Consider the following 27396-nt stretch of genomic DNA (forward strand, 5'->3'; position numbering starts at 1 on the left):
ATCCCTGCATCTCTCATTTTTGCCGTCTAATTACTTTGAACCCGTCCTATTTGCTTGGTTATTGTTTACTTATCTCCCAACGATATTCCCTGGTCAGCGCATGTCAGACAACCTGCGGCTCAGAGTTCTGTGGTGGATAAATTCAGCACATGCGTGTTACCACGTTACCGTACAACACGCTACTCCAATTTACTCCACGCTGTAATGTGAAAAAATGGACGCCGTATAGGGCCATTCAGCTTGTTCTGGAGCTACGCGACTCAAAGCTGCCATCCCCTATATGTCCGTTTATCTGCCTTGCTCGCCTGCACTCGAGAGCCCAGGGCGACCCTGTTCAGCAGCTTGTCACCACCACCGCCCTGCCACGAATTGGCTGAGTAGCCTATGGGCGGGTTAGACTGGCCATGTGAAGTGAACCTGAGTGGACCAGCGCAACGACTCAAATCCTCCCCAACCGAAACTTACTAGCTGGTTGACTCAGCTTTTTGTCGGTGGCAGACAGAACGTGGGTTCAACTGTGCAGCAACGATATCGATCGGATTTATTATTGCGACTAGCCAACCATGTGACCATTGTTAACAAGGTCTCAAATATAGCGCATTGTTCGAAGCATGTCCTCCGTTAATGTACGATCAGTCCCAAATATCACACCACAAAGCCAGAAATTGCTGAAGGAATTTTAATTCGAAGATAACACATGAGTTATGCTTTCCAGGACGTCGAAGATGAAGAGCCATCAAAAGGGACTGGGTAGTCGTAATGTTAAGGTGAGAGCAGACGTCATCCGGCGCAAGTAAAAAGCTGGCAAAGGTTAACGTACTTGTCTCCATTCAGCAGTGAATCAGGAATTACCAGCTTTTAACTGTATAGATACAATTCAGTGCAGAACAGCACCTGAGATTTGCCTACACGTCCTATCGTAATCATAAATTAGTTGGAAAATTCCATCGAGAGGGTTCACTTAAGAATGTTGTCGGCAGACCTAATCCATAGTTTAAAACGATACCCTGTAACCGTTAGCTACTGTTTTAAGAACCTGAATATTATGTCGCTGTACTTAATAAAAAGGGACAGGTGTGAGACTTCGAATAAATGCATGTGATCTATATGCACGCTACCTACCCACGTCAGCTGTTCACCGGCCAAGCGCCTTTGGTCGACTGTCGGTCAGGATCGATTCTTCAAAACCCGTGATCTGGGTCCACCAATAATGTAGAGGCACGACGGCAAGTTCTGATTGGGCGACAGTAATTGGACATGGACGGACAGGCATCGGCTGCCGATGCAGCTGCTGCCGCCCGCTGCAAACGTGCATGTGCCGTTGTGACGACGTTCGCCCAACTCTGAGCCGTTTTCATTAATGTGTATGTAGTCCGAAGTTGTCGATCGAACTATGGCAGAGCTGGAAATGTTCAACTCAGTTATGCGTCGTTTTCAGTCTGAACATGGTCTGTTAAGGTTTCTATTCTGTCACAAAAACCCGAATGGGTTTACCGATTCATCGTGAATCACTTTGTTCAGACTGCATGATGTTACTATTTGTTTTGGTCGATCGAAAACCAGAGGCAGCGAATAGCCATTTCGACCTTTCAGGAGTTGGCTTGTGTTGCTCATGGGCAAAACCTCACAACGAGGCATAACCATTACCTCCCACGGAAGAATATTCGCACCACCACTAGCTAAGTGTATGCTAAATGGTATGCTAAGTGCTTGTAAGATTGATTAACTGACTGACTGTTGTGCGTTATTCTAGAAGGTTAACCAATGATGAACTCAGCTGGTGAATGTTGTACATAATCTCTACCTGCAAACTGATCTTCAGACAGACGCGCTTATGGGTTTAGATCGATCCTGTCCGTTTATTCCACTGTTGAATCAGACATAGTGCCTATTAGATTAACCGGTTCTTGATGTTGGTGTCTGAGTTGTTACTGTTGTCTCTTATCAGATTATCATTACTAATAGTCTAGCACTAAACCCTGAAGTGCTAACGCGGTTGTTCTATATTTAACTTTCTTAAAAACATTCGTCGCGGTATTCAAAAACAGTGCTGGAAAATCATACACATTCGATAAGAAAGAACACACTGAGTATCCGAATCTTTAGCATAGATTTTGAAGTTAGGAAGCATAGATTGTGTGAATGGTTCAAATGACCTCAGCGAACGTTGTAAACGAATCGGGAATTGCCGTGGATTCATTATCAATTAATGCAGCAACGCTTGCTTATAGGGTAGGAAGAGGTTGGCGAGGGACATCAGTAGGCAAAGAGCTGCGTGGGGAAATGGTAGATCCCGGTTGTCCAGTCCCACTTGCGTACCCCACAACTCAGAATAGATTGGTGTGTGGACTTTTGGGTAGTCGAAGATGAAGGGGGAAGAGTTGAACTCTAGCTCTTCGAAGCTGCATGTAACGGTCGGCACATCTATTTGAATTTCAGAGATCTGACTTGGCAGACACCGTGAACGTACAAGAATTATCGTAAATGGACATGTCTTTGGTTTGAGATACGAATGTGGGGCCGGACTATTTAACGCTAAGATACTGAGGTCGCTAAACTGTCATCATCTTGTATTCTGTCTGCCCAAACCAGATAAGCTTCATCGGTTACGGATTTTAACCTCTCCAACTACACTGTATTCAAGTGAGGTGGATCATAAAAACGTGTTTGCCATCATATATATGATGTTCTCATGCGATTATTAGGATGATTCAGGAACGAAACAGTGGTGCGTCCACGACAAATCAATTTGATCAATACCCGGAAGTTCTTAATGCGATTTTGTAGTCACCATTTGTCCGAACAACCGGTCCTCCGCACATCCAGTGGATGCACGAAAAATCTGTACCTACACCTGAAGGTAAGGGATTATAGCGCCTAGTCTAGCGATCACTATATCCCACTTGTTGCAAAGTTTGAAATCAACGGCCTTCAGTATACCAGGAAGATTTAGGGAAAACTACATTCTGTGCACTAGTTCTGGGGTTTTCGTGTTGACACAAATGTTTTTGAAGAAGTTGGAAAAACATTCCTGCCTTGATTAAAAATGTCGGAGTCATTCAAGCGAAGAAGGCGGGTGGTATAGGAGAGAAAGAGTTGGATCGCGCATTCATTCTCAGACATCATGTAACCGATTGTTCATATCTATCCCCGGTATTTTCAAATGTGTTTTTCCAAATGTGTATTTACAAATGTGTTCTACTAAAGGCAGGCGAGATGAAAGAACTCGTGCCTGAGGCCATTCAAGCACAATAGGTCGATTTTTTCGTCAGGACTGCATTAACTTGCCTGCAGTCAATCAGCCATAAGTTCACTTTCCAGTCACAACCACACCTTATTGAGCTCTATTGGAGGTAGTACGTCTCCCTGCACTCTTTCTAGTCCATTGTAGGAGCCACAAAGAGCTGCTGGCTAAGTCTGAAAAGTTGGCATAGCAGCAATCGGGGAGCCAAGATGCCTCAGTAAGTAACACACGTTTGTGGTGCTACTCAACTCTCACATTACAGAGTTGAGAAACCTCGAACACAGATTTTAGCAGTTTACTAACTAACTGCTAAGACTCATTCATCTTTCGATTAGTTCGCTTGCCGACCGTGAATTGCAAAGATACCTCTAAATTCACTTCACATAGAGAAACTGAACTCGTGATAGCAACCAACAAGAGAAGTGCTACATTTGATGCGAGTAAGTGCGTTCTTCAGGGGAATGGAGTCCTGTCCAAAAAACGATTCACGACACCGTTGCTTCTGTCTTTGTATTGGTTCAGTTCCTCGAACGACGATGAGCTTCGTTAGAAACGAAACTTCAAACCAGTGCTTCCATGAATTATTGGACGATGACGGAGAAGGAGCCTGTCAAGCTAGAGTGCCATGAATGCTAGTTCTGCCAATTCCACAAACATTGTATTAAAGTAGTCTGAGAGGTTTATTAGAACTGATCAGAACACACTGCTCCTTGAAGTTTTACGTCAATTATGGGTAGACTACACCTTAGTTAAGTTCTCTTATGGCAGAGGAAGCGAAGGATTCAGTCACTTACGTTTACAACAAACACTGCGAACGATAGGAACGCTAAGAATAACCAATATTTCAACAAACTGAAATCGTCTGCATTTGACTGCCGACTACGTTCAAAGCGCATCCATTTCAGCCACATCTGAAATATGGCGGTGAAGCACAAGTGTTCGCTACAGGCGTTGATCCAAATTAAGATGATGCTACAAGGGATAACTTCATCTGAGCAACTGCGACAAGTTCTACTCTGTAATAAACTGTCAGCACGATGCAGACGTGATTCACTCATCACCCTTTTCGCATTGACTGAAAGTATGTTTCCTCCTACAAGTCAATTCGCAGTGCTATGCTACAGGCATTCACTTTAACCTAGGGATGCATTGAGTGATGCCACAACCTAGTTCAGCGCCTATTTCAGCACCTACTGCCCCGCTTTCCCCGTTTTCACGTCCCTGAAGGCCGAAAATGACAAGATGGATATTACCCTTGTTTTAGCCTTTCAGACAGATATTGGACCGGTGTATTTATATTATTATATGTAAAATGTTCATATACAGGCTATCGAACCCGGCGACCATCTTTACGAAATCCACCGTAGACCACTTATTTTCCAACACTGGAGCATCATTTCATGTCCTACACGGCGCCTAAGATTTTTGAGGTCGTAGTACGGATAAGACAAGGACACATTCGATTTAATTACAAATGGCCGGTTACTCGACTACATTCATGTATAATTCTTTTTGATTGAGAATAGCCTTTTCCCCATGACGAGAGTTAAGTGTGGCGCGAATTGCCAGGTGTGCTCCAAGTTCATTCAGATCATCTAGTCATCCATTCAGGCCTGTTGTGAACAATCCTCTTGAAGGTATGCTGTGATAACCAGTGTAGCATCATTTCAAAGGCAAACGGGTTTGCGGTAGATCTGGCCAGCCAGCCAGTAAGTAGCTAGATATATATTCCTAGATATTTACACAGCACTAACCAGACCTCTTCTGTGAGGAAACCACTTCTCTAGAGGGTCCGAGACGGTGTTCACCGTCCTCAGCGATCCTTTCGAAAAGAGAGGGTGTACGTGCAGGAAAGGCCAAATTGTTTTCCGTTTAGCTGTAGCACTCGTTCGGTGCTTAGCTACCATGCCACTCAGAGGAAGCACGAGAGCTGTGACACTCCCAGGTTGCCCAAGCCCATACAGGGGAAATCGAGATACAGAGGCCGGGTTCGAACCGCGGACCTTCCGGTCAGTAAATTCGCGCTCTAACCACTGAGCTACCTCACCGCCGAGAGACGAATTACGTCATTCGCGAGGGGCTCAATGTGGCCAGGGTGCAGGTGCATCACTTTAGATAGTCATCATAATAACGAACGAGTTTTACTAACTAGTGGAAGACTTCTGAAAGGGGTTTAGGCTGCCAGCAATTTCGTGACCTCGAATAATTACCTCCGAATTTTCGTGGAAACAGGCGGAACGACAGTGTGTGAACATTCACGAATTCGTAACCGCTTACAGTATTTAGACCACATACAACGGTTCTCTTTTAACTACATCCTCTAGTAGACAAAGGAGCAGCGTTGTTCTAGATTCAGCTTGAATTCACTCAATAATCTGGTAACAATGCAGAAATTACAAAAACGTAGCTCCTGCTAGAACCCTGTTCCAGTTCGAAAGGCGATTCCTACAAGGAGATTAATGCCGTTCCTAAAAGCTGTGTATCAACAAACCAGGATCCCACATTGAGTACGCATAGAGCAGGCGAATTATTTTCACATTTTTCCTGACACCTTGTAAATGAATAAAGAGATTTCAGAACTATGGATAATTATGGGCGATATCAAAATGTCTGACAATTAAACAATGTCACATAAATCCCATTCAACAGCACCAACGACCAGACCCGTATAGCGTTCGTTTCTATCCAAGGAGTTATTTGAACGGAAATTCCGGGTGATTCACCATTCTGAAAGTGAATTGTGTTTAAAAGCAATTGACAACCACTCACAATGGTGGACGGATTCGACGACTGTTTCCACTGGCAGCATTCAATTTGTCCATGTCATCGGGAGAAAGCATAAAGTCGAATATCTTTGGAGCAGAAAGCGGAATAGGGGTGAAAGCCCAAAAGCTGCAGAATGACCTCACCATACTAAATATGTACAACTCCCCATATCACAAATTGGCTTCATGACTAGTCAGGTTAGTTTGGCGTTTTGAAAGGTTTCAAAGATTTGCTTCAACTTTGTCGGATTTTGAATCACGTACAGCTACGTCAAACCGTTAGTCTTTATGTGGCTATAATCGGCCAAAACAACTCAATACTGTAGAACTACTTAGTCTTTGTTTACCTCCTTGGTAAAACTGACCCCAGTTTACCTTTGTCTTACGAGTTAGACGACAGCTTAGCTTTCTAACTTGTGCTATCCGTTGGAAACAAACATTAATTAGTCATCACATCCACTTTGGGAGTCTTGCATCAGTGGCTCACAAAGGTTGCTTGGCCAAAACATCATTCTGCAGGGCGAGAAACATTTACACCTCCGATGAACTGCACAAAAATAAGGAGCTGTTGAAAAAAAAACTCTGCTAGAGAATGGCTATTCGGAATTCTCTGCCCAAGCTGCATCTGAAACAAGCCTAGGTTAGACCTGGTTGCTACTGTCGAAAAGAAGGAAGTCTGCGTGGGACTACCATCTAAGGAGATTACATATTTGCGAACAAAAACAAAAATTAACAACCGCTCTTGAACGCACTTTACGGACCGCAAAGCTAAGAATAAGCCAGTCCAATTTCGTCCTGCGACAGGAGCGATGGTTCTGCAGCCCATGTCATCTGTAGGTGTGCTGAAACATTGTCGCCAGAACAGAACGCTGTTTCTCTGGAAGAATCGCGTAACTTATACCAGAATGTCTAGCGTGATCCATAGGGTAGCAGCCAGATAGTGCTTACTCTACAATTTGAAGCCCCGCATCGTCGACTGCAAGGCATCTCCTGGCCACGAGTTATTGTGTTGATCAGAAAGATCCTTTACCTTGAATGGTCGTATGCATGGTTAATCAAGTGAGGCAAACAGTTTTACTTGTGCGAAGGTTATTTTCTCAGAACATCCACTTATATTGACTCTGAACTCTGACAATAACCCCTCCCGTCTGAATGTCTTCACATGATTTCTCGAATTGTAGTTGTTATGTAATGTTGTAACGTGTCAGCGAAATAAGCTCATTTGCAGACGCGGAAAGCGACCGAATCTCTCGTTTCTGATTCAGTTAGAAGACAGAAATTCGGGGACTATGCCTGGGACTCGTTAACTGGGAAAATGATAGGACCACGGTCGTGTATTTTAATCTCTCGTTTCTGATTCAGTTAGAAGACGAAGAAGAAATTCGGGGACTATGCCTGGAACTCGTTAACTGGGAAAATGATAGAACCACGGATGTGTATTTCCTCCTTGGTACACATGCGTTACAAGTCACCGTGGGCCTCAAATAGTGAGTAAATGACATTCAGTCACAACCGAGCAATTAATCAATATACCATACAGATCAATAATGGGATGAGAACAGAAAATTAACCGATACATGCGTATGCATTTAAATGCCCGTACTAGAAAGATGACGGTAACGCTAACGACGATGGTGAACAAAGTCACGCAAAGTAAGAGGCCACCCTGAAGGCACAACCTCATTTGGTTGTCTCCCCTCCCCTAAACGGAGACAGCTGATTGAAAAAACGTAGGTCGAAAATGAGGTACTATGATGTCAAAACGATTTACTTATCATCAAACTGGTAAAAGAAGCATTTTACTCTAGACTACTCAATGGAATTTCACTGGGTGATTGTCAGTTCCCAGAGCATGAGATCGGATGTTAATGACGTTCATGGTGAATAGTTCTTAAAATTTGAGGAGACGGCCCAGCCGAACGTATTACGAATGTGTCCCATACACATTGAGTGGCATAACTTAAACGACTCACTCTAATATTTTCCAGAATTCTTCCAGGATTCGAACTTTTCGGTATGGCACACAATCCGCGCTGCACTGTGTGACGCAAGAGTATCTGACCGGCTGTTTTGTTATACTTTTTACACATTTCTTGCACAACGGGTAATTCCAACAAATTTTCTCCAGTACTTCAAGAAAGAGTTAGAATGAATTGATGAATTACAAGATATGCAATCGAATAGCAAAAAGTGCCCAAATCCTGAAGCTGACGCTGGCAGACATTTTCTCGGGAAAATTGGAACATGTTTCTTTGTTTAACCAAAGGGTTGGCAATATTTTCATTATCACTAAGGACGAAAATTCCCAGTTCCTTTTTTTCCTTGTGAAACCGGCTAACGTGGGTCAAATGGGAGTTTCCATTTTCATCAACATTTGCAAGCGGGTGTGCAAACGGGATTTCACGACGGTCGCGAGATTGCCTGTTGTGTCGTAGATGCTGTTCTCAAGCTTCACACCGATTGCACAAGTGTGGTTTGTGAAATACCTACAGGATCTGTTCTCAAGCTTCACACCGATTGCACAAATACCTACAGGACCAGACGGATATATAGTGCTGTGACAAGCTAAAAGTAGGGGGATAGTTCCCGGGGAAAACCTCATCACAAGTGCCTAACCGGACCTGACACTTTATCCCACATTCCATGATGTAGAGAAGAAGCTACTGTTAGTTCTATTGGGATGTCATGTTGAAAATGAAGTCAGCCCGTCCTGAAAAGCCAAGAAATATCGTTGAACGGTTTTATCCTTGTTGGGGGTCCTCAGCAATTTGTATGACACGAAACCACAGCTCAATGTTGATTTTTATAACTGATGGAAACAAGTACAGACCGGTCTCGACTCTAGATCGCGTTTAGATTGTTGTACAGTAACGTCCTATACACACTAACAAGTAAGGAACCGGTTAGCGCGGTCTGTCTAATTCCATCACAGCCTATCAGTTTATGTTGAACTGCAGGGACATTTCAACTTCTGGAATTATGTGGAAAGGAGTGTTTTGGCCAGTACTCTTACCATCTCATAAAATTCACAGTGTGAATCAAGCTCCACAACCCTCGGTTGCTAGACAACTAGAATTTGGTATCCACACTAAATCCCCAAAATGTTTCCGAATCCCATGCAGAAATAAACCATGAGGTAGTAGGGACTACTGAAACCATATTGATCGCGCCTTGTTGACCATCACTATGTGCGTGAAACGCTTGACTCAAGCATTATCGATTAACTGAGAATACTCACGTGATCGTCTGTATACAACTAACAAATGTCCATTTTTGCTGTTGATATAGATCATCTCGTATGTTTCAAAATCGACACTGAAGATAGTGAAAAAGGTGTTCTTGAATCGTGATATTCTCCTGTCCATTGATCAAAAGATATATGAACCACAGGCTGTCGATTTGCCCTATTGTGCTGATGTAATCGAATAGGCATGTTCCTTACACGATAGTGGCGGCACATGCAGTGATTCTTCCAAAACTGACTCGTGGGGAGTCTCTTGATGACGAATGATTGTGCGGTCATCGTTGTTCTTCTTTCAAACTCCAAAAGTGTGCTCCGTTCATAGATTTGATAGAAACGGATCTGTAGAGATGACTAGAAAGGAGGCACTGACTAGCTTTCCAATAGGTACATTCCGAAATGATTGGCGAAGGTCCTGACTTGAAATAACAAGCACTGAATCGCCAACTATTCCTACTTCTTTTACGTCTACTTTCGTTTCCACACTATTTATGGCTAGTTTTCTATTACTCTAGTCTACTTCGCCCACACTCTACTACACTTATTAAGCAAGAATGAGTGAACACAAAACACACCGATACGGAGCAAGACATTTGATAAACCTTGAAAATTCAAAAATAACGAATAAATGAGTGAACAGAGACTCGAACAATCAAGTTCTTGCTTTCCACACAGAAGCAACAGGGAACATGCGCCGGTGGAGGACCGATTCGTAAGTGGGAAATAGTAGTTCATATCCACCCATCCAGGAACGTTTTTCCATTTACACAATGTGTAAATGGAAATTTCCGCATTCTTTATGTTTAGCAAGTCCACACCTACTATATCCATTTTACATGAGTAAGCTCCCGGTGGATGTATGATATCGAAGTCATCATCATCACTGTCAGCACTAATAACCGCGTACTTGTCGTACAGTGTTTGGAGCTGCCACTGTTTCGTTCACCGATGATTCAGAGGGCGAGTAGGTAGCTGCGCATTGGAGGCGGGAGCTGATAAATTAGTGCGTGAATACAGCACTGTACGTGGATTGTTAAGTGGGGGGATTGGGAAGGGAGCTATACACTGAAGGCAATAGCTTGGATACATGAGCGCCATTGAGAGCTCGACTGGGCCATGTCTGACAATGTCTCTAACCATTGATATGACCCGTCTCGGGGTCCCCATCCAGGAAGACGGCAATGACCAACGCAGCTGAGTCTGCTGGTAATGGCTTTCGTACTTCACTACCCAGTCATTGTTTGACCGCCTCCACCCCTTACGTGGTTGTACGAAAAGAGCCCTTCGAGGAATTCGGTTGACTGGCATACGCAACACGTTGCCAAGCCAGAGTAACCGATGCAGTGTGATCAGTTCGTCTATCGAGGGTGAAATAGTTCTCCCGAATACTATTCGACGTATTTCAGCATTGCTGATTCGGTGTTCCTACCAGATTTGGGCAATGCTCCAAAGACATCGATGGTCAAACACTGAAAGACTTTTGAAGTCCTCGGCGCGCAGCGATCAGCTTTCTGATGCATATAGTAATATAGAGTGCACCGCAGCATTGTAAACTCGACCCTTGACAGAGAAGCTGATGTCACGCCTACGCCACAGGTGACGCAGGTCACAAAAGCTGCTCTGGCCTTCCTAATCTGGATGAAAATATCATCTTTCGCGAGACCACCGGGACTAATACAGCTACTCAGGTAAACAAATTTGTCTACTACCTCAATCGGTTCATCCGCAAGCATGAGGCTAGAGTTCTAGCCCAACCGGTCTTGCGGTAGCACTTTACACTTTGCAGGTGTGAAGCGCATGCCGAACCGTGAGCAGTCCACTAGAAACGCGAACATACATCATTTTCTGAAATATCCCGGTAGGACAAATCACGTGTAAAACTCCAGTATTTTTTGACATCACCTTTGATCAGCCGCAGATCCAAGTGGAGAATAGGCGGTTACCACCATCCCCACGGATTTAGCGAAATCAATCACTTCCTGATTAAGAAATCCCAAATGGCTTTCGACTTGGAGAACGACTGGCTGTACGTGTGCGCACTCGAGTATTCGACGAATTTGAGATTGATTGAAATTGGACAAACCGATTGACTTGACCAGTCCCATTGAAACCAGTTCTTCCATTGCCTACAAACAAAAACATCGGTAAGCAAAGTGTGGATTCGAATGAACCACCCCATTGCGACTCAGCCAAACATCTAACTTTGACGTATCGTAGTCCGGCTGAAGGTTTTTCGAAAAACAGAGTTGGAACTCTTGTGTTCTAAATACACAAGAATCTAACATGAATTCAAGTATACATGAACCTTCCGTTGAAAGTATTGGGTTTCAGGAAACTGCTTATGTCTCTCCTCAGCTGGACATATCACTGACAAACCTTTCCTCTCACTGTGAAAAGAAGCGCCTGAGAAATATTCTTCTTGGTGTCTGAGTCATTGTACTGTTGTCTATGATCTGTTACTCGTTTTCAACAATACGTCCATTGTGGCAAATAGTGTAACTGTGATCTTTCGGTCATTTCGTCTTGCTTCAGCAAATTACAAGTCCAACATATTGTGTTGAATGCTTTCGGCTACAAACCGACGGTTACCTAATGTATCTTGGGTTGCTTTTGAATAAAAATCAAATGCCCCATCGCACTCTAGCCAGTGAATGAAGCTGTTAGTCATTCATAATTTGTATATCAGAATACCCCCCCCTCGTGACACTTTATTCTTCTTGGTGTCTGAGTCATTGTACTGTTGTCTATGATCTGTTACTCGTTTTCAACAATACGTCCATTGTGGCAAATAGTGTAACTGTGATCTTTCGGTCATTTCGTCTTGCTTCAGCAAATTACAAGTCCAACATATTGTGTTGAATGCTTTCGGCTACAAACCGACGGTTACCTAATGTATCTTAGGTTGCCTTTGAATAAAAATCAAATGCCCCATCGCACTCTAGCCAGTGAATGAAGCTGTTAGTCATTCATAATTTGTATCTCAGAATATCCCCCCTGCGTGACACTTCTTAGATGGTGCCTTCCTATAAAATGGGTGGGCTGAATTCGCGATGAGGGAAATTTGTAAATGGGAGTGCTTCTTTGCAGAGGGTACTGATTACTTATTTGTCTCTCATTTGGGGGGTAGTACTGTAGTCAGGTCCTGAGGTGACGACGTCAGTGTAAACAGGGTGTGCCATACTCTTATGAGAAGGCCTTGACCTATCGTGTAAAATTTCTTTCTGTTCAGGTGGGCAGTGAACGTCTCCAAAGATGTTACCCTACTGATAACACAGAATCCAGTTGTATGGATGAAAATTCACACAAAAGCTCTGTCCAGTTTTGAAGCTTCCAGTCACTTTATAGAAAAAAATACTGGTAACTTAAGTAGTCGTAAGCCTAGTTGGGCTGGGAATATATGGGAATATACAAGTTTTGCGTACCGGTCTCTTATGGTTGAAAGTTACGCCTCGGGATTGTCCAAAGTGATACAGCAAACATCCGTACAGCGTGCTGTTATGCAGTAATTAATTTTTCAGACAAGTCGCTCAATACTATCACATAAAAATCTATTCCCGGCCATCTTGGTATAATACTTTAAATCGCTGGTTTCAACTGTTCGCACAAGTATCTCTATGTCATCCTGCGTTACTCTAAACGTAGGTGTTACGTCAACGCGCGTTCAAGCGCGCTACGTATTAACGTCACATCCAGGGTCCAGCTCTTCTGAGGGACCGTTTTCAACCGGTCCGTTCAATGTACGGGAGTTTCACTGCATTTACTGAAATTTCAACTCATCTGTCCACTCATGCAATGCTGGAACGTGACCACGTCCGCCGGACAATGACTAGCTTGTTGCTGCGAGATGGCTCAACTGGGTAGAGTGTGAATTTACTGGCCGGAAGGTCTGTGGTTCGAACCCGGCCTGTGCATCTCGACTTCCCCTGTCTAGGATTGGGCAACCTGGGAGTATCCCAGCGTGCTTGCTTCCTTCAGGTGGCATGGCAGCTGGGCGCTGTTGCTGCGTTGACCTCAGATAGCCTGCATTACCTGGCCGCACAGTTATTTTTGCCCTACTGTTTATTTCCATTCTTATTTTTAACATCATTATTCTCATTACTCTAAAAATTGAAAGTTCTTTCCCTTGGGCCAGAGAGTCCGGGAGAGAGAAGATACAGATTTCCAAAGCTTTTTTTGTGCGTTTGACTTCACACATATTCCGTAGTCTGGTTATCTCTCGCGTTCATCATCCTTGTCAGCTGTAATAACCGCGTACTCGTCGTCCAGTGGTTGTAACTGCCGCAGTTTCGTTCACCGATGATTTGGGAGGGGGGTAAGTAGCTGCGCATTGCAGGCGGGAGCTGATAAATGGGTGCATAAATCCAGCACTGTTAGTGGGCTGTCAGCGTGACTCTACTGATCTTGGTCACTTAATATCCCAATGGGTCACCAATGTAATTTTACACAGTATAAGCTCCGTAAAAGCACTTCGGGAACATGAGTTCGAGTTGGCTCACTGGTTAAGAGGCGAACTTACTGACCGGAAGGTCGGCGGCTCGATACTAAACGCGGTACACTTATTGCTCCTGTGGTGACTTCTAAAACATGGTGAAAACGCCTTGGGTTGTATAGAAACAACATTACAAATGAAATTATCCGGAGTTTTGAGTTTAGTGAGTAGACCAACAGATTTCAGCAACTAAACTAATCTAAACCTTTCTGAACCGTGGAATCATGACCGACCATTACGTACTGCCGCGAAAATGAACCGCAATCTTGGGACTTACCACGCTACTTGTCGTAAAGTACAGTTCTACGCCGACTGCGAAATTTCATTGCAAACTAACTCACCTTCCACGTCTCCTCTGGTGGTACATTGTCGTACAAGATAGATCCATCCTCTCCCTTAGGAAAAAGCTCATCACTTGGCTGGTTGAGTTTGGCGAGTGGTATGAATAACTGAACAAACCTCATAGGACGCTGGCCAGTGCATCAGGTACAAATCCAAATAATCCAACTGTAGTTTCTTTAGACTTCTTAGACAGCCTTCATGAACCAGTTCCGGACGATGAAATGTGTTCCAAAGCTGAAAATAAACTACTCATTCTTCTGTTACTTTTGATGTGATGAAAAGATCTTTTCGGTGAACAGTTCCACTTTCCATTTCTTCCTTTAAAGCACTTCCGATGGGACCTTCATTCGCATAGACAAACGCGCAGTCAAAATGTCGGTAGCCTGCCTCCAGGGCTGATCGAACAATTTTTTTGGCTTCGTTATCTGCTATCTAGAAAGAACGCGAGGTAGGTCCACCAATATGAATTTAAAACGAACTTTCCATGTTCCTAGCCCAATGGTTGGTATTAGGTGACCGTCTTTTAGTTGTCTGGTTTGTTCCATGATCGAAAATTACTCAGTTTTGCCGTATTTTACGACAAGGTTAGTTTCTCAAGGCAGTTCCTTAATGGCACCTGTAAACGAATCATGTGTCACTGTCCGTACAAACAATGAAAGTGGTCCTTACAAGAAGGAAAGTCTAAGACAGTAAATCACCAAGGAAAGACCCCTTTGAAGTGCGGCCTGAACGGCTAGCTCACCAAGCACAACTCACCATGAGATTACTTTTCCACAGTGAAGTCGCCCCACGACAGATTTCCCTTCTTCCAGTGTCCTGTGTTCTGTGGCTTCAAGGCGCAGTACAGTTTGTGAATATCTAGTCAATAGCTACGGTCATCTATTCATTAGGGATCATTTTTCTAGTTAGTGTTATGTGCTATGCGAAAAACGACTAAAAACCGCACGTAACTTGTTAAAATCGCACCACATGCTACTGAGCCCCGGCCAAACCAAATGCAAAAATCAGCACACTCCGGGGTACGCGACTTACTTACGGTTCAACACATTTAACGGTAGCATATTGCCATACTTCTCCCTAAACCGTGCGAACATTGTTTACAAACAAGTACGGCATATACCCACGATTTATCTGTTCGGTCCAACCAAACTTCCGAAATCTCTCTTTGGCTGTTCATACACCTTAAAATTACACCTCACACTAGAATGGATTTGTGATGATGTCTTTGATCAGAACACTGATGATCGAAACTCTGGGTGCATAATAGCTGTGTTGCAACTGGTATAGTATGGAACAAGACACCGTCATGTTGAAATACCAGCTTATCTAGTTATAGCTCGTAAGACGACAGGAAGAATTGTTTGCCGATTGTAATGCTGTGGGAATTCATCATGATATTGCCGTCTGGTCCGACCGATTAGCGTTGATTTATGAAGAACTGGGACCTCAAACCAAAAGACATTCTCTGTTGTGAATCTGGCAACCGCGAATTACCTCTTGATTTCCAGTCCCGTAACAAAAATAAACCAAGTCGTATGAACAGCGGAAACACGTTTTCTGTCATCCCTGAGCGTAACTATTTTCGATTCATGATTCCTCAACACGCCCGTCTGTTGACTTTGAGCTTCGTAAGCCACGCGTTCCGCAACATCGTCCACTGAAATTAGCACTGTTCTCAAAATGGCTTCTGCCGAATGGGACAAAATGCGAGGTGGACAAGGTGTGACAGGGGTAGTAAAGAGGTTACGAAGAGTTTAAGTGTTGTTTATGTGGTCAGCCTTCCAGGATGGAGTCCCCGCGAGCCCGCCCTATGTACTTAACAGGAAACATTACAAAAAATGGTCGTTAACCAATGTCAGCAAAGTTCACGCTGTCAGTGTAATTCTATATTGAGCACTTGGAGTTGTAGACACCTCAGAATGCTTGCGAGAGGCTTCCACCAGTCTCTCATTNTTCCACCAAGTCTCTCATTCATCCACTCTTTCCTCTTTTTTACTATAGGGGGGAGAGGACTCAGTGGTTAGAGCGCGAATTCACTGATAGGAAGGTCCGTAGCTCGAACTCAACCTCTGCCTCTCGACTTCCCCTGTCTAGGCTTGGGTAACCTGGTAGTTTCACAGCTTCCTCCGGGTGATCTGGGCAGTCAATCATCGAAAGGGTACTACAGCTGAATGATTTTTTTCTTCACTTTGAGGCTTCTTATTAACTAAATAACCTTCACAGTTGCAGTGAACTATCAGTGCCAACACTGATGACGATAGAGCCTTGTGGTTTAGCTTTGTGCTTTGTGTTCCGAACGCAGAAAACCTGGACGCGTTTACTGGACACCCCGAAGCTCAAACGCAGATTGAGGAACACGCTACTTATAATCTGGTTAGTTAGGGCCCTCAATACACACTGCTCCGCGGTGCTATGCACAGCTTTTGATAGAGCCCGTGGTTTTCTCAATATTTTGGAGAAATTATACGAGAAATGATTCGCCAAAATTTCTGATAAACTAGATTTAGTTGCAATGCATCCGCTGCTTGTTTTAACATCCCAGTCTTTCCGTTAACGAGGATTCACAAACCCAACCAAACTCGTATATCGTTCATTTTGCGAACTGATAAATGATGTCAATCGCGATCCAAGAATATTGTTTTTGGAGCGCAGTACATGACGAAAACAGCTCAGAGGTCGTTGCCTGTCAGCGGACCACAAGGCATTCTGCTGAGCAGGTGGGACAGGACCAAACTTTTAGTATCATCTTTTTTAAGTCACAGAAGGTGAAACAAGCTTATACACTGATGGTTACTAGTCAATTTAATTTTTTCAATTTATCAACTCTATACCGTGTACCATAGGCACAGTGGTCCCAATTGCTAAAATTTCGATCACCGGAAAGTGGGAGGGTTGACATACAGCCAAGTCTTGGAGGCGATGGCATGTTTGGTTAGTTCGGGAACTGGGCAGCTAGGCATTGAAGGAAATGGCTTTGGTTCATGAGCGCCATTGACTGCATCACTGGGCTATTTCGGCCTGTGTCACTAACCATTGGTTAGATCCGGGATACCAATCCAGGGAGGCGACAGTTGTCGACGCGACTAAGTTTACTGGTTGGTGTTTTCATACTTTGTTGCTAAGTCATACATTGTCCATCTCTCGGTCACTTCCACTCAGTTCAGAGCTGGGCTGAAGCAGCTTTGCGAAGCAGATGGGCTTCTGGTGTGCTGCCTACATGTCCGAACCAGCGTAACCTATGAGGCGTGAGTAATGAATCTATCACAGGAGAGAGGTGTATTTTTGTATGGTTGTGAGACATATGTTGAGAGGCATCTTCAAGTTTTTAACCACCTATGCCCCAGTAACCTTGCTGGTGTCGGATGGCGTCAACGAAATGGCAAGCAAGCGGTTAAAAAAACAGATCGTTGGTTATGACTCAAGTACTTCAGTCACGGAAAACATCCAGTACCATCAGCTGCGGTAGCTCGACAATGTGCTAGGTTAAAACAACGTCTACCGAGACTAGGGTTGCTCCCCTTGCCTCCTTCAGGATGACAAAGACCGCGAGATGGACAATGTATGAGTTAGTAGAAGGTGCCCGTCTCCCAGAATGGAGTCCCCGTGGCCTCTCGTGAGCTTGGCTGGAAATGGCGCATTACCGATGTCAGTGGTATTCGTGCTGCGAGTCTCTTCCCAGATTACTTGGCTGAGCGCTAGGAGGTGTAGGCACCTCAGAATGCTTGCGATAGACCAGCGTTAGGTACCCTTCCCCACCCACTATTTTAACCTTCCTTTTACTCTAGGGTTTTAAATATAATGAGATAAACTTCATAATTGTACGGCAGTGAAACATCAGTGCCCACAATCTGAATTTCTTTGTTGATTGTCCGGTAGGCTATGAAGCATATTCAGACACCTATTGACCGATTGTGTTATCCTTTAACTTGTTGGGAGTTTTGCATCGCCTCCTACCCGTAGATACCCAACCAACGAGCAAGTAACTGCCTATCGCAAAGTAAATATGTTTTCTGGTCTAGGGAAAACTTGCATCCTCAACGGAAACTTAAGAGCATATGTTTACAAATGTGAGAATCAACAAGGTGAGATTAAAGCATGTTTTTGTGCCTTACACTAGTTTATGTACGGTAGGTTGTGTCCTCTCCGGCAGATTTGTTTCGGACAGTAGAAATTGTTAGCCTTTTTGGGCACATTAGCATATGGTGGAGGGATATCAAAACTAACAAGAACACCGCGTGCTACTGAGAGGGATAGTCGCGAGTTTGCTGACGAAATCGTGCGTATTCTTAACTTGCCAGACTGTAAATCCGTTGTTGGATTCCACTCTCAGGATACAACCGAATGGTAAGGTGCGTTCATTCCATTAACTCATTTATTAAACTTTGAGTAGATTTCAGGGAGATTTGTACAAAGACCAACCGCAAGGACCCGGTTGGCATTGGAGATCATACGGAAACGATGGTTTATCTGAAATTTCCAGTTCATTCTCATGCTTGTTGAGCTACCTCAGCACTAAATTCGTCCCTGCGACGCCCTCTTCCCGATACGGACACTTGTGTACGCCAGAACATGTCAGGCTATTTCGAGTCGTCGTGTCTGAGGATCCACGGTGTAGTCTACCAGCAAATATAAACAAAAAACCCAATTCAAGTGTAACACTACTCATCAGGCTGCTGAGAACCTCAATTCGCCGCTTTCTTGAAATTAACGACAAACAGAGAAGTCCAGCAACTTACGGGCGCCGCGCAGCGTGTTTGTTCGCACTCACCGCATAACGGCGAACGGAATCACGTGCTATGAGATCAACCCTAGTTCTGACTGACGCTCCAAGGCGATCATAGCAGGACAAGTCAGAACAGGCCGGCGGTCGAAGGGGTCAATGCGGGCAGATGAACAACTGTGCTGAAACAGCATAGTCAAGGACGCACACAAGCCCGTCACTTTCGGGTAGGCCTGTCGACGTTACTAGGTCGATGGGGAGCCTAAGGGTCGTGACAATTTAGATGGAAAACGGATGATAAAAGATAAACATGCGAGCTGGCAAGCCAGTCACAGGTCACAGCGTATCCCGGCCACCCTGAGTGATTTTTGACATTAGACAGGTGAGAATTATCGTACACGTAACACGTAAACTTCGTGCAGCAGCGCGCGGTACAGTGGAGACAATTTTAGTGAATGCGACGTTGACTACCCAGGATTCATAGTACATTAGGAACCAGCGCCTCAGTGGACGTTTCTGAGCGGAACTAAATAGAAAATGAGGATGTGAGCTTTGATGCGGCAAATCACGCGTGCATCACACAACCGGTGACTGTTCAAGAGTTGGCTGGGAAACGTGTGTTACCGCAGAGAATTTCGAAGACTGCCTTTGATGGAATTTCGATGTGCATTGATCACTTACAGATGGTGACCGATTTCGACATGTTCGCATTTAGAATACAGATAGGACCGCTGCTGTCGTCCAATTTGACTTGGACACAAGAACCTGGGAGCACTCAGTTCGAAGTGCTTTTTCAGAAGAGGTGGTGAATAGAACTATGCCCAGAGAACTCAAGATATGACACAAAGATACATCAATCCGCGGGAGTATAAACAGACTACGCTTAAAGCGGTAAAATTTCGACCAACCGAGATCTCAGAAGAAGTGGTGTTTTGCAATGAGGATGCTAAATTCAGTGCACCGGTTCGCATAGAATATCCCTACAGAAATAACGAACTCTCCGAAATCCATGATCTAGAGTTTTTCGCCTTCGTCCCAGCATGCGTGGATGGTTGGATTGGTACAACAGACGATAAATACATCAATGGGGCGACATGGCTGAGTGGTTAGAGAGCGAATTTACGACCGTAGGGGTTCGTGGTCAACTGTCAACTCACTCTTACCATATTCGATTCCCACCGTTTCAGATAGCCACCAACACACTCAATGTACTTTTAACCTCTCACTTGTTCTGTATGATATAAACTCTTCGTCCCAGCATGCGTGGATGGTTGGATTGGTACAACAGACGATAAATACATCAATGGGGCGACATGGCTGAGTGGTTAGAGCGCGAATTTACTGACCGTAGGGTTCGTGGTCAACTGTCAACTCACTCTTACCATATTCGATTCCCACCGTTTCAGATAGCCACCAACACACTCAATGTACTTTTAACCTCTCACTTGTTCTGTATGATATAAACTGCCATTTAACTGTCCAGGACATCTACCACCCTCTTCTAATTAAACAGATGAATAAGAAATCCCGGAACACCTCTTTGAGGTTACCTAAGCCATTTACTAACTTGGGAGTTTAATCACCATCATTGACAGAAAGTATCAAAACACTGATACATAGCCGGTGAAAACAAACTGATTAGGTTAGGGATGAGAAATCGGATAGGTTCACAAAAAGAAGCGAGCCAAAAGCGCTAGGCATCTCATGCGACTTCATGAAGGTCAAAAGCCTCCACTTTTGGTTCCGTTACAAACAATAAAGCTGATGATGTCGGTACGATTGACTAATTGACTTTATTTGGCTTCACTGACCACCTATTGCTCAAGATCGAGTCGACCTTTTGGCTACCTATCAAACTGTAGGATAAACTTCGAAAATTTTTGTTAAGGACGAAGTTGAACAAGAACGGAGAGAGTATGCGCAGACACCACACTTTGTATGGTAGCTTTTAGATAGCTCACCATACACTCTCACACACCCAAAATATATGAATATAGGGATCCGATTATGCTCAAAAACTTCTGCGGCACAGCCTATTGAGCAAGTGCGGTTGGCGACACTGATATCGACAGATTTGAAAGTACCCTTGAATTCAAGGAACACCAAGATTTTGAGCCGTCTGTATATATGGCGTTGCTCTAACGCCTAAAGGGTTTAAGCAAGGTGACCAGAATTTATCTTCGCAATTATTGGGTTTGACAAGGTTGTCCTCTCGCTCACTGCTCAGTTTTCTTATCGGTGTCATCATGGAATGCACGCTTAAAGTACTCAAGATTGCGGAGCTTTTCACATGCCCTGATAGCTGCGCGCGTTCCGGTGGCAGTGTGACGAAGAAAATCAATGAATGAATTTCTAGGATTCGTACCGGCAAAACGGTAGACTGTAGAAAGGGCTGTTTCGTTATAAGGTTGTCAGGCGCATAGCCGAAATAAGATCTTTCGGTCTTTGACAACCATTGCCTCAGAACCATTGGTCAAGCAGGCTGTTAACAACTAACCCGCAACGATACAGTTTGAACAATGAAAGTTGAGTTTTACGTCATCATCATCATTATTGTCGGTTGTACTAACCGCATACTTGCCGTACAATGGCTGTAGCCGCCACTGTTTCGTTTACCGATGATTCGAGGAGGTTGGGTAGGTAGCGCTGCATTGGACGCGGAACCTGATAAATTAGTGTGTAAATGCAGCACTGTCAGTGAGCTGTCAAGTGGGAGAATGGGGGAGGGAGCTATACACTGAAGGCAATAGCTTGGATGCATGGGCGCAATTGAGGGCGCGAGTGGGCCATGTCTGACAATGTCTCTAACCATTGATATGGCCCGTCTCGGGGTCCCCATCCAGGAATATGGCAATGACCAGCGCAGCTTAGTTTGCTGGTAATGGCTATTATACTTCACTGGCAAGTCATTGCTTGACCGCTACAGCTGAACCAGTACATTGATCGCCAAAATATCTTTGAAATGGGTGTCATAATCAAGATCTCGTGCTTTCCGCGAAGCTCGAATTTTCGTGGAACACTGAATATTGCGGAAAGACACATGGACTGTTGGATTTCCGGAGAAAATCCTGAAGACTCACATGCGCACATAGTTTGGCAAGTATTTTTCGCTTGTCATACGTTCTGCAAACCAATGAATCCAAGAGAATCCAGTTAATTTACCTCAGACGAGGAAACCTAACCACACTGAGTGATATTCAGTTGTGCAACATCGATGCCGTTCGCTGCCACGAGGCTCAATACATTAGGGGAAAGGTGGCATACTATATCCTCACTTTACGATATTGCTTTTTGTGAATTCCACTCAGCTCCCCCAGGCTGCATGAATCACATGATGCCACTTACACGTGTTTTTCCTCGGCTTCACACCTGATTTGGAATGTTGATGGTATGAGGAGATTTCGCAACTTCAGCTGAGAAGTTAGTCTAGGCGATAAGGCTGACAAACACTACACAACTGTTCCAACCTTACAAGAAGTGTTGAAAAATGCCCTGACACGAAGAGAATGTGACACAGTTCTCAGCACCCACTCTCTCTCTTGAGTTCCGGATAAGAAACCACGAGTCAGATCCCAGATATCAAAACACTTGGCTTTTGAAATCTACGGTACTGGTTATGCAAACAACAAACTTTTATTGTCAACGTTCATGGAATCGATGACAAGTACGGAATTTTATGGCTGACCGGCGCAGTGCAGTGTCAAAATCTTCGAGCGGAATGGTGTCTTGTCAGCGCGCTGTCTTACCTGGGATCGACTCTGACTGGTGGTGTCATGGAGAGACGAGCCAGAACAAACCCAGCAATCGAGCCCGAATGTGGATGGGTAAACAGGTAAAGCTGCACACATTCAAGTATGCCAGTCTCGAGCGGGACGACAATGTGGGAAGATGGATGGCGGACAGGAAAGTCGCGACAAATTAGGTGAAGTGAGAATCGATAAACAGGAAAACGATGTTAGTTGATGAACGGGGGAATCTTCAAGTTGTCGAATTACATTCAGTGACTTCTCGGGAGGAAACTGCCCCACTGAAGGACCACAAATCCCCGAAATTGTTTATTTGAAGAGTTCTGAGTAGACAAACAACCACACCTTAAAAAGAAATCAAATAACGTATTCATTCTGTTCGATTTAACTTGCCATGTTCCAACTGATTTTCTTTCATTTTGTGAGATAAGTAGAGGCTCTAATGGACATTCGGAACCATAAACTTCCGATCTCGGCTTTCCTTCATCAGTTGAAGTGAGTAATTTTTTAATTGTTCCTGGCAGCACCTATGTCCAGAGCGAACCAGGGATAGAAGAATCCAACAGTTCTTTCTGTAGGATATGCAACTGTGCCAGTGAATGATATTTCACAAGACTACAACCTGAAGTGAGACATGAATGCTGAGTCCACTTGGGTTGAAAATAGACGCTAAGTAAGTTTGATGGCTCTGGCAGCCTGTCTCATAGTGTGGACTCGGGAATGAGGTTTGATACTCACGACTTACGTCGTACATTACTGTTCAACCTCTATGTTAAGCTAATTTGCTCATGCCCAGGCGCAACCGGTTTTCGAAATGTTATTTCTCAGATGGAAACGGGTAACGTTCGAAACAACCTGCACCGTTCACCATATTTCTTTCCGACAGGCAAGAGAAGGCGACAGTTCAAGCAAACAAAAGCCAGCTTCCTACATAACACGAACAAGCGTAGTGTACATAAAATGCCCGAAATAAAACAAAGCACCGAAACGTTACCGTGAATCGCTGTTTAACCGATCTCCAACTGCGCATGTTTTGTTGGTTTGATCGATCCTACTAGGCACGTGATCAGCTGGCGGCCAACTGGATTTAAGCCGACTGTTGATTGGGTGTTGCGAACTAAACGTCTAGACAGGCAGCCAGTCTGGATGTTGGCCGTCATGTAAGGTGGATTTGGGAGTGGTGCCTGGATTGCTTTCAGGACTCAAAGGTCGTCCTTCAGTTTTTCGGAACGTTCCTTGGAGAGCACAACCATGCACTCAAGCTGATCTACCTAGCAGGTTTTATGCAGTTTCGACTTGACCTAAAACCAGACTTGGTGTGGGTGCAAGCATCGTCTCAACATTAGCAACCAACAGTCAAACTATCTTGAAGTGGGTGACTTGGTGAAAACCTGTACTGTTTCCTGGAGTCAAAAGGAGAAGAAAGGAAATCACGCAGATGTACTGGCCATCTACACTTGCTTCAGATGTTTCATATAGATCTTCCTGCATACAGAAACAGGAGCTTCATACCATAGTTCCACTCCTGTTTTCGTGAGCCATGCTAAAAGTCACATGAGTACATCAGGACTATTCAAAACTAAGCTTTAGCGTCACTAAATGCCACTAAGTCCACCCGCAGTTCTGGGTGACACAGTAACCGACTTGACGTCAGTGCACGTTTTAGAATGAAGGTACATCATCTGTACTTCAGACACATCGTACGTAGCACACAGCAACTTCACTGAGGGTCACACACTAACTTTCAGCTCTAGGCAGCACAACAACTCTCCTCTTGCTTGCGAGTTTCTTATGGTCCGGGAAAACTTGAATAGCTTCGTTAATTTATGTACTCTGAAGCGGTTTGTGGCTACGCATGGCTGCATTTCTCAATCAACTAATTGCCATTGTTCAGGATAGCACAAAGTCCCTTCCCCTTCCACCTTCATTCTTTTCTTCACAATAAGACTTTCAAATAAACCATGGTTAACAGTAGTGAAGCATCGATATTGAACATTGATGCCATGCTGCTGCTGCTGATGATGATGATGATGACGACGATGATGATGACGATGATGATGATGACGATGATGATGATGACGATGATGATGATGACGATGATGATGATGACGATGATGATGATGACGATGATGATGATGACGATGATGATGATGACGATGATGATGATGACGATGATGATGATGACGATGATGATGATGACGATGATGATGATGACGATGATGATGATGACGATGATGATGATGACGATGATGATGATGACGATGATGATGATGACGATGATGATGATGACGATGATGATGATGACGATGATGATGATGATGATGATGATGATGATGATGATGATGATGAAGCTCAAACGGGATAGCCACACGCTATTTTTCGTTTCGCTAGGCGAGAGTCCCGTGATTTCTGCTCAGTTGCAAAAATCAGTTGATAGGCAAAATTTTAAAGGAAAGCTTGGTTTAAAGTGCTACCATGAACGCACAATGAAGTGTCGGTTACAGGTTCTGAGAATGTGGTACTTCTTTAAGAGAAAACTCTCCAAAAAAATACCACTTTTCTGGATAGGCTACGGAAATTTCTCCCGTCAAACTCGATTTGTTGCGAAATCCTCTTTGAAGAGAGGCCTCTACAGGAAAGACCGAAACCCTCGTTCCATTTTCGTCTACCTCCACTGGCCTTGGTGTTTGGGTTCTCTGGATGTATTTTAACATGCATATGGCTATGAGAGAAAGCAAGCCTTCGGAATTCACTACCGAGTAAGAAGTGGTTTAGTTTTTTATTTTAGAGTAACTGACTAAGGAAATGCTTGCTGTTCATCCGCACCACTCGCTCTGATTGCGTTCATCATCAAGCGATACACAGGTACTAGTATCTGTCTGGATTCCTGTGTCAAAGGTCGTCCACTGTCAGAGCGGTCATGTTTCACGTGAAAGACAAAACACATAGGGTGAGTGTTACCTCTCAGTTTTGTGACGTTAAACAAGGGGATTTCTGATCCGAAGAACCCCGGAAATAATAGTATAAAAGACCATTAAACTGCGTCTTAGAACTATCAGTGACTATGCTGTCCCACAGCCTTCCAACGGGCAACAAAAAAGTTGTCACCTGAAACTCTATGCCATTGTCTTGGGTCGCATACTTTTGTATCCCTGCCTCAATGGAGAATATGAAAAAGGACATGACTATATTTTTGGACAATAAATAGGTTAGAATTAGGTCACCATACAGATACCAGTAGTTCTACAGATGGCGGTCAAGCACTTCTAGGCTAGTACTGTCTCCTGGAGAGGAGGACCAGCAACCAGCTTCTCAGGTACGTAGTTGGAAGTGCACATTACACTAGTAGTTCCTTCGTAATCCTAACTGGGCTCTCTGTTGACCAAGCAACATTTCAAAATTCGCGAGTTTCGATAGAGCGAATAAAACTCCGAACATACAACTTATATACTAATCTTCATACCAATTTGGTTGTGACGGGTGACCCAACTAGAAGAATATCATAAACAAGAGATTCAGCTGTAAGGAGGCGAGATGGCTCAAGGGGCTAGAGCACGAATTTACTGACCGGAAGGTCTGTGGTTCGAACCCGACCTCTGCCTCCCAACTTCCCCTGTCAAGGCTTGGGCAACCTGGCAGTATCCCAGCCCTCGTGCAACCTTCGGGTGGCATGGCAGTTAGGCACCGAAAGGGTGCGACAGCTGAACGATTCAGCTGTGTTCCAGGTGGGTTTCCCCTAATAAGCAAATTTGTATGCAGGTGAGTGTGTAAGTCAAAGTTCGTAGAATTTGGGTTCAAGTAGAGCACAAGTTTGACGGAAAATTGGGGACTGCGCCAGGAGGAGTAGAGCCAGTCGTGGGTTATCGGAGAGTTTTCAGCAACTCTAAGGAGTAGTGTGTCATGCCTATACAATGTTCGAACATCTTCATGACAATGATTTCCCGTAGTAGTGAGATGAACAGGCGGCCAGAAGCCAAGATTACTACTGGTCTCCAGTATCGATACCACCTGATGCCCTTCTTCATGTATCATAATGACCTCCCTAGAATCTTTACCAAACGACGAACGGACACGCTTTTTTATTTAAAAGGCAGGTACAAGTCCACTACCTAGCGTTGCGTCAGCATCATTGTGGAGTTTATGGACACCGGATTCGTGAGCGTTTGCGAAGAGTAGGGATTGGCCGTTGTAACATCCTGAAGGTGAACAATGTAGATTAGAAAAAAGTTATCTCGAAGCAGAACCCTGGGACTCCCTTACTTTCGGCGGCTAGGAGGAGGAACAAATCGTACTACTTTTGGTCTGGGAAGTCCGGTGTGAGGGAAAAATCGCAATTCAATGCATAGTTGCCCATAGAATGTTACATGCCTTGAGTAGGTGGCAGTAACTATTTGTGAGGGCTTCTACCGAAAGCCACTGCGGATTCAAAGAATACGGTATCCGAACAGAGTCATTTATCGACAAATACACTCATTTGCAAATCACTTTGGGGTTTACCGCAGACTCAAGTGAATCCCTCGTTTATGATGTTCTTCAACTGAATGTGCTGCAGACAGGCCGCCACAGTTTCGTACAGCTTGGGTCCAAGTAGAACATAAGGTTGACGGAAACTCTGGGACTGAACCTACCTGATGAGTCTATTAGTGCACAAGTGATGATAGTCATAATACAAATCAGAAGGTGAATGTGCACTAATAAAAGTTTTTGTATGGTTGCGACACGTATGAAAATAAATACAGTGCGAAAATGGGAGCAAGTCAAAAAGGGAACTTATCGGATGCGAGAGTCCCTTGGCGGAAGTCCGGACGGCGGGAACGTGTTTTTCTCCGCAGTTCGACTGCTACACGTA

General features: G+C 44.3%; 2 protein-coding genes across 2 annotated transcripts in view; one reads left to right on the forward strand and one right to left on the reverse strand.

The window, feature by feature from the left end:
- The window catches only part of T265_12895 (hypothetical protein), a gene marked incomplete at both ends in the record, with an annotated part of 30422 nt that extends 15909 nt beyond the window's left edge, over positions 1 to 14513 (reverse strand). Inside the window, 6 exons of the mRNA XM_009166141.1 lie at positions 6014 to 6096; positions 7983 to 8139; positions 11153 to 11376; positions 14081 to 14158; positions 14199 to 14315; positions 14346 to 14513. Of these exons, the coding sequence (XP_009164405.1) occupies positions 6014 to 6096; positions 7983 to 8139; positions 11153 to 11376; positions 14081 to 14158; positions 14199 to 14315; positions 14346 to 14513 (827 nt within the window). The remainder of the gene's footprint in view (positions 1 to 6013; positions 6097 to 7982; positions 8140 to 11152; positions 11377 to 14080; positions 14159 to 14198; positions 14316 to 14345) is intronic.
- A 2180-nt stretch (positions 14514 to 16693) lies between these two features.
- On the forward strand, positions 16694 to 27138 carry T265_01933 (hypothetical protein; the record flags this gene model as incomplete). Its single annotated transcript, XM_009166071.1, has 6 exons — positions 16694 to 16798; positions 16925 to 17012; positions 17142 to 17176; positions 17205 to 17326; positions 26067 to 26306; positions 26961 to 27138. 6 exons carry the CDS (start codon positions 16694 to 16696, stop codon positions 27136 to 27138), a joined length of 768 nt encoding a protein of 255 aa, XP_009164335.1.
- Between the last annotated feature and the right edge of the window lie 258 nt (positions 27139 to 27396).

The sequence above is a fragment of the Opisthorchis viverrini genome (genome assembly GCF_000715545.1).
Source record: "Opisthorchis viverrini unplaced genomic scaffold opera_v5_22, whole genome shotgun sequence".
Lineage (NCBI taxonomy): Eukaryota > Metazoa > Platyhelminthes > Trematoda > Opisthorchiida > Opisthorchiidae > Opisthorchis > Opisthorchis viverrini.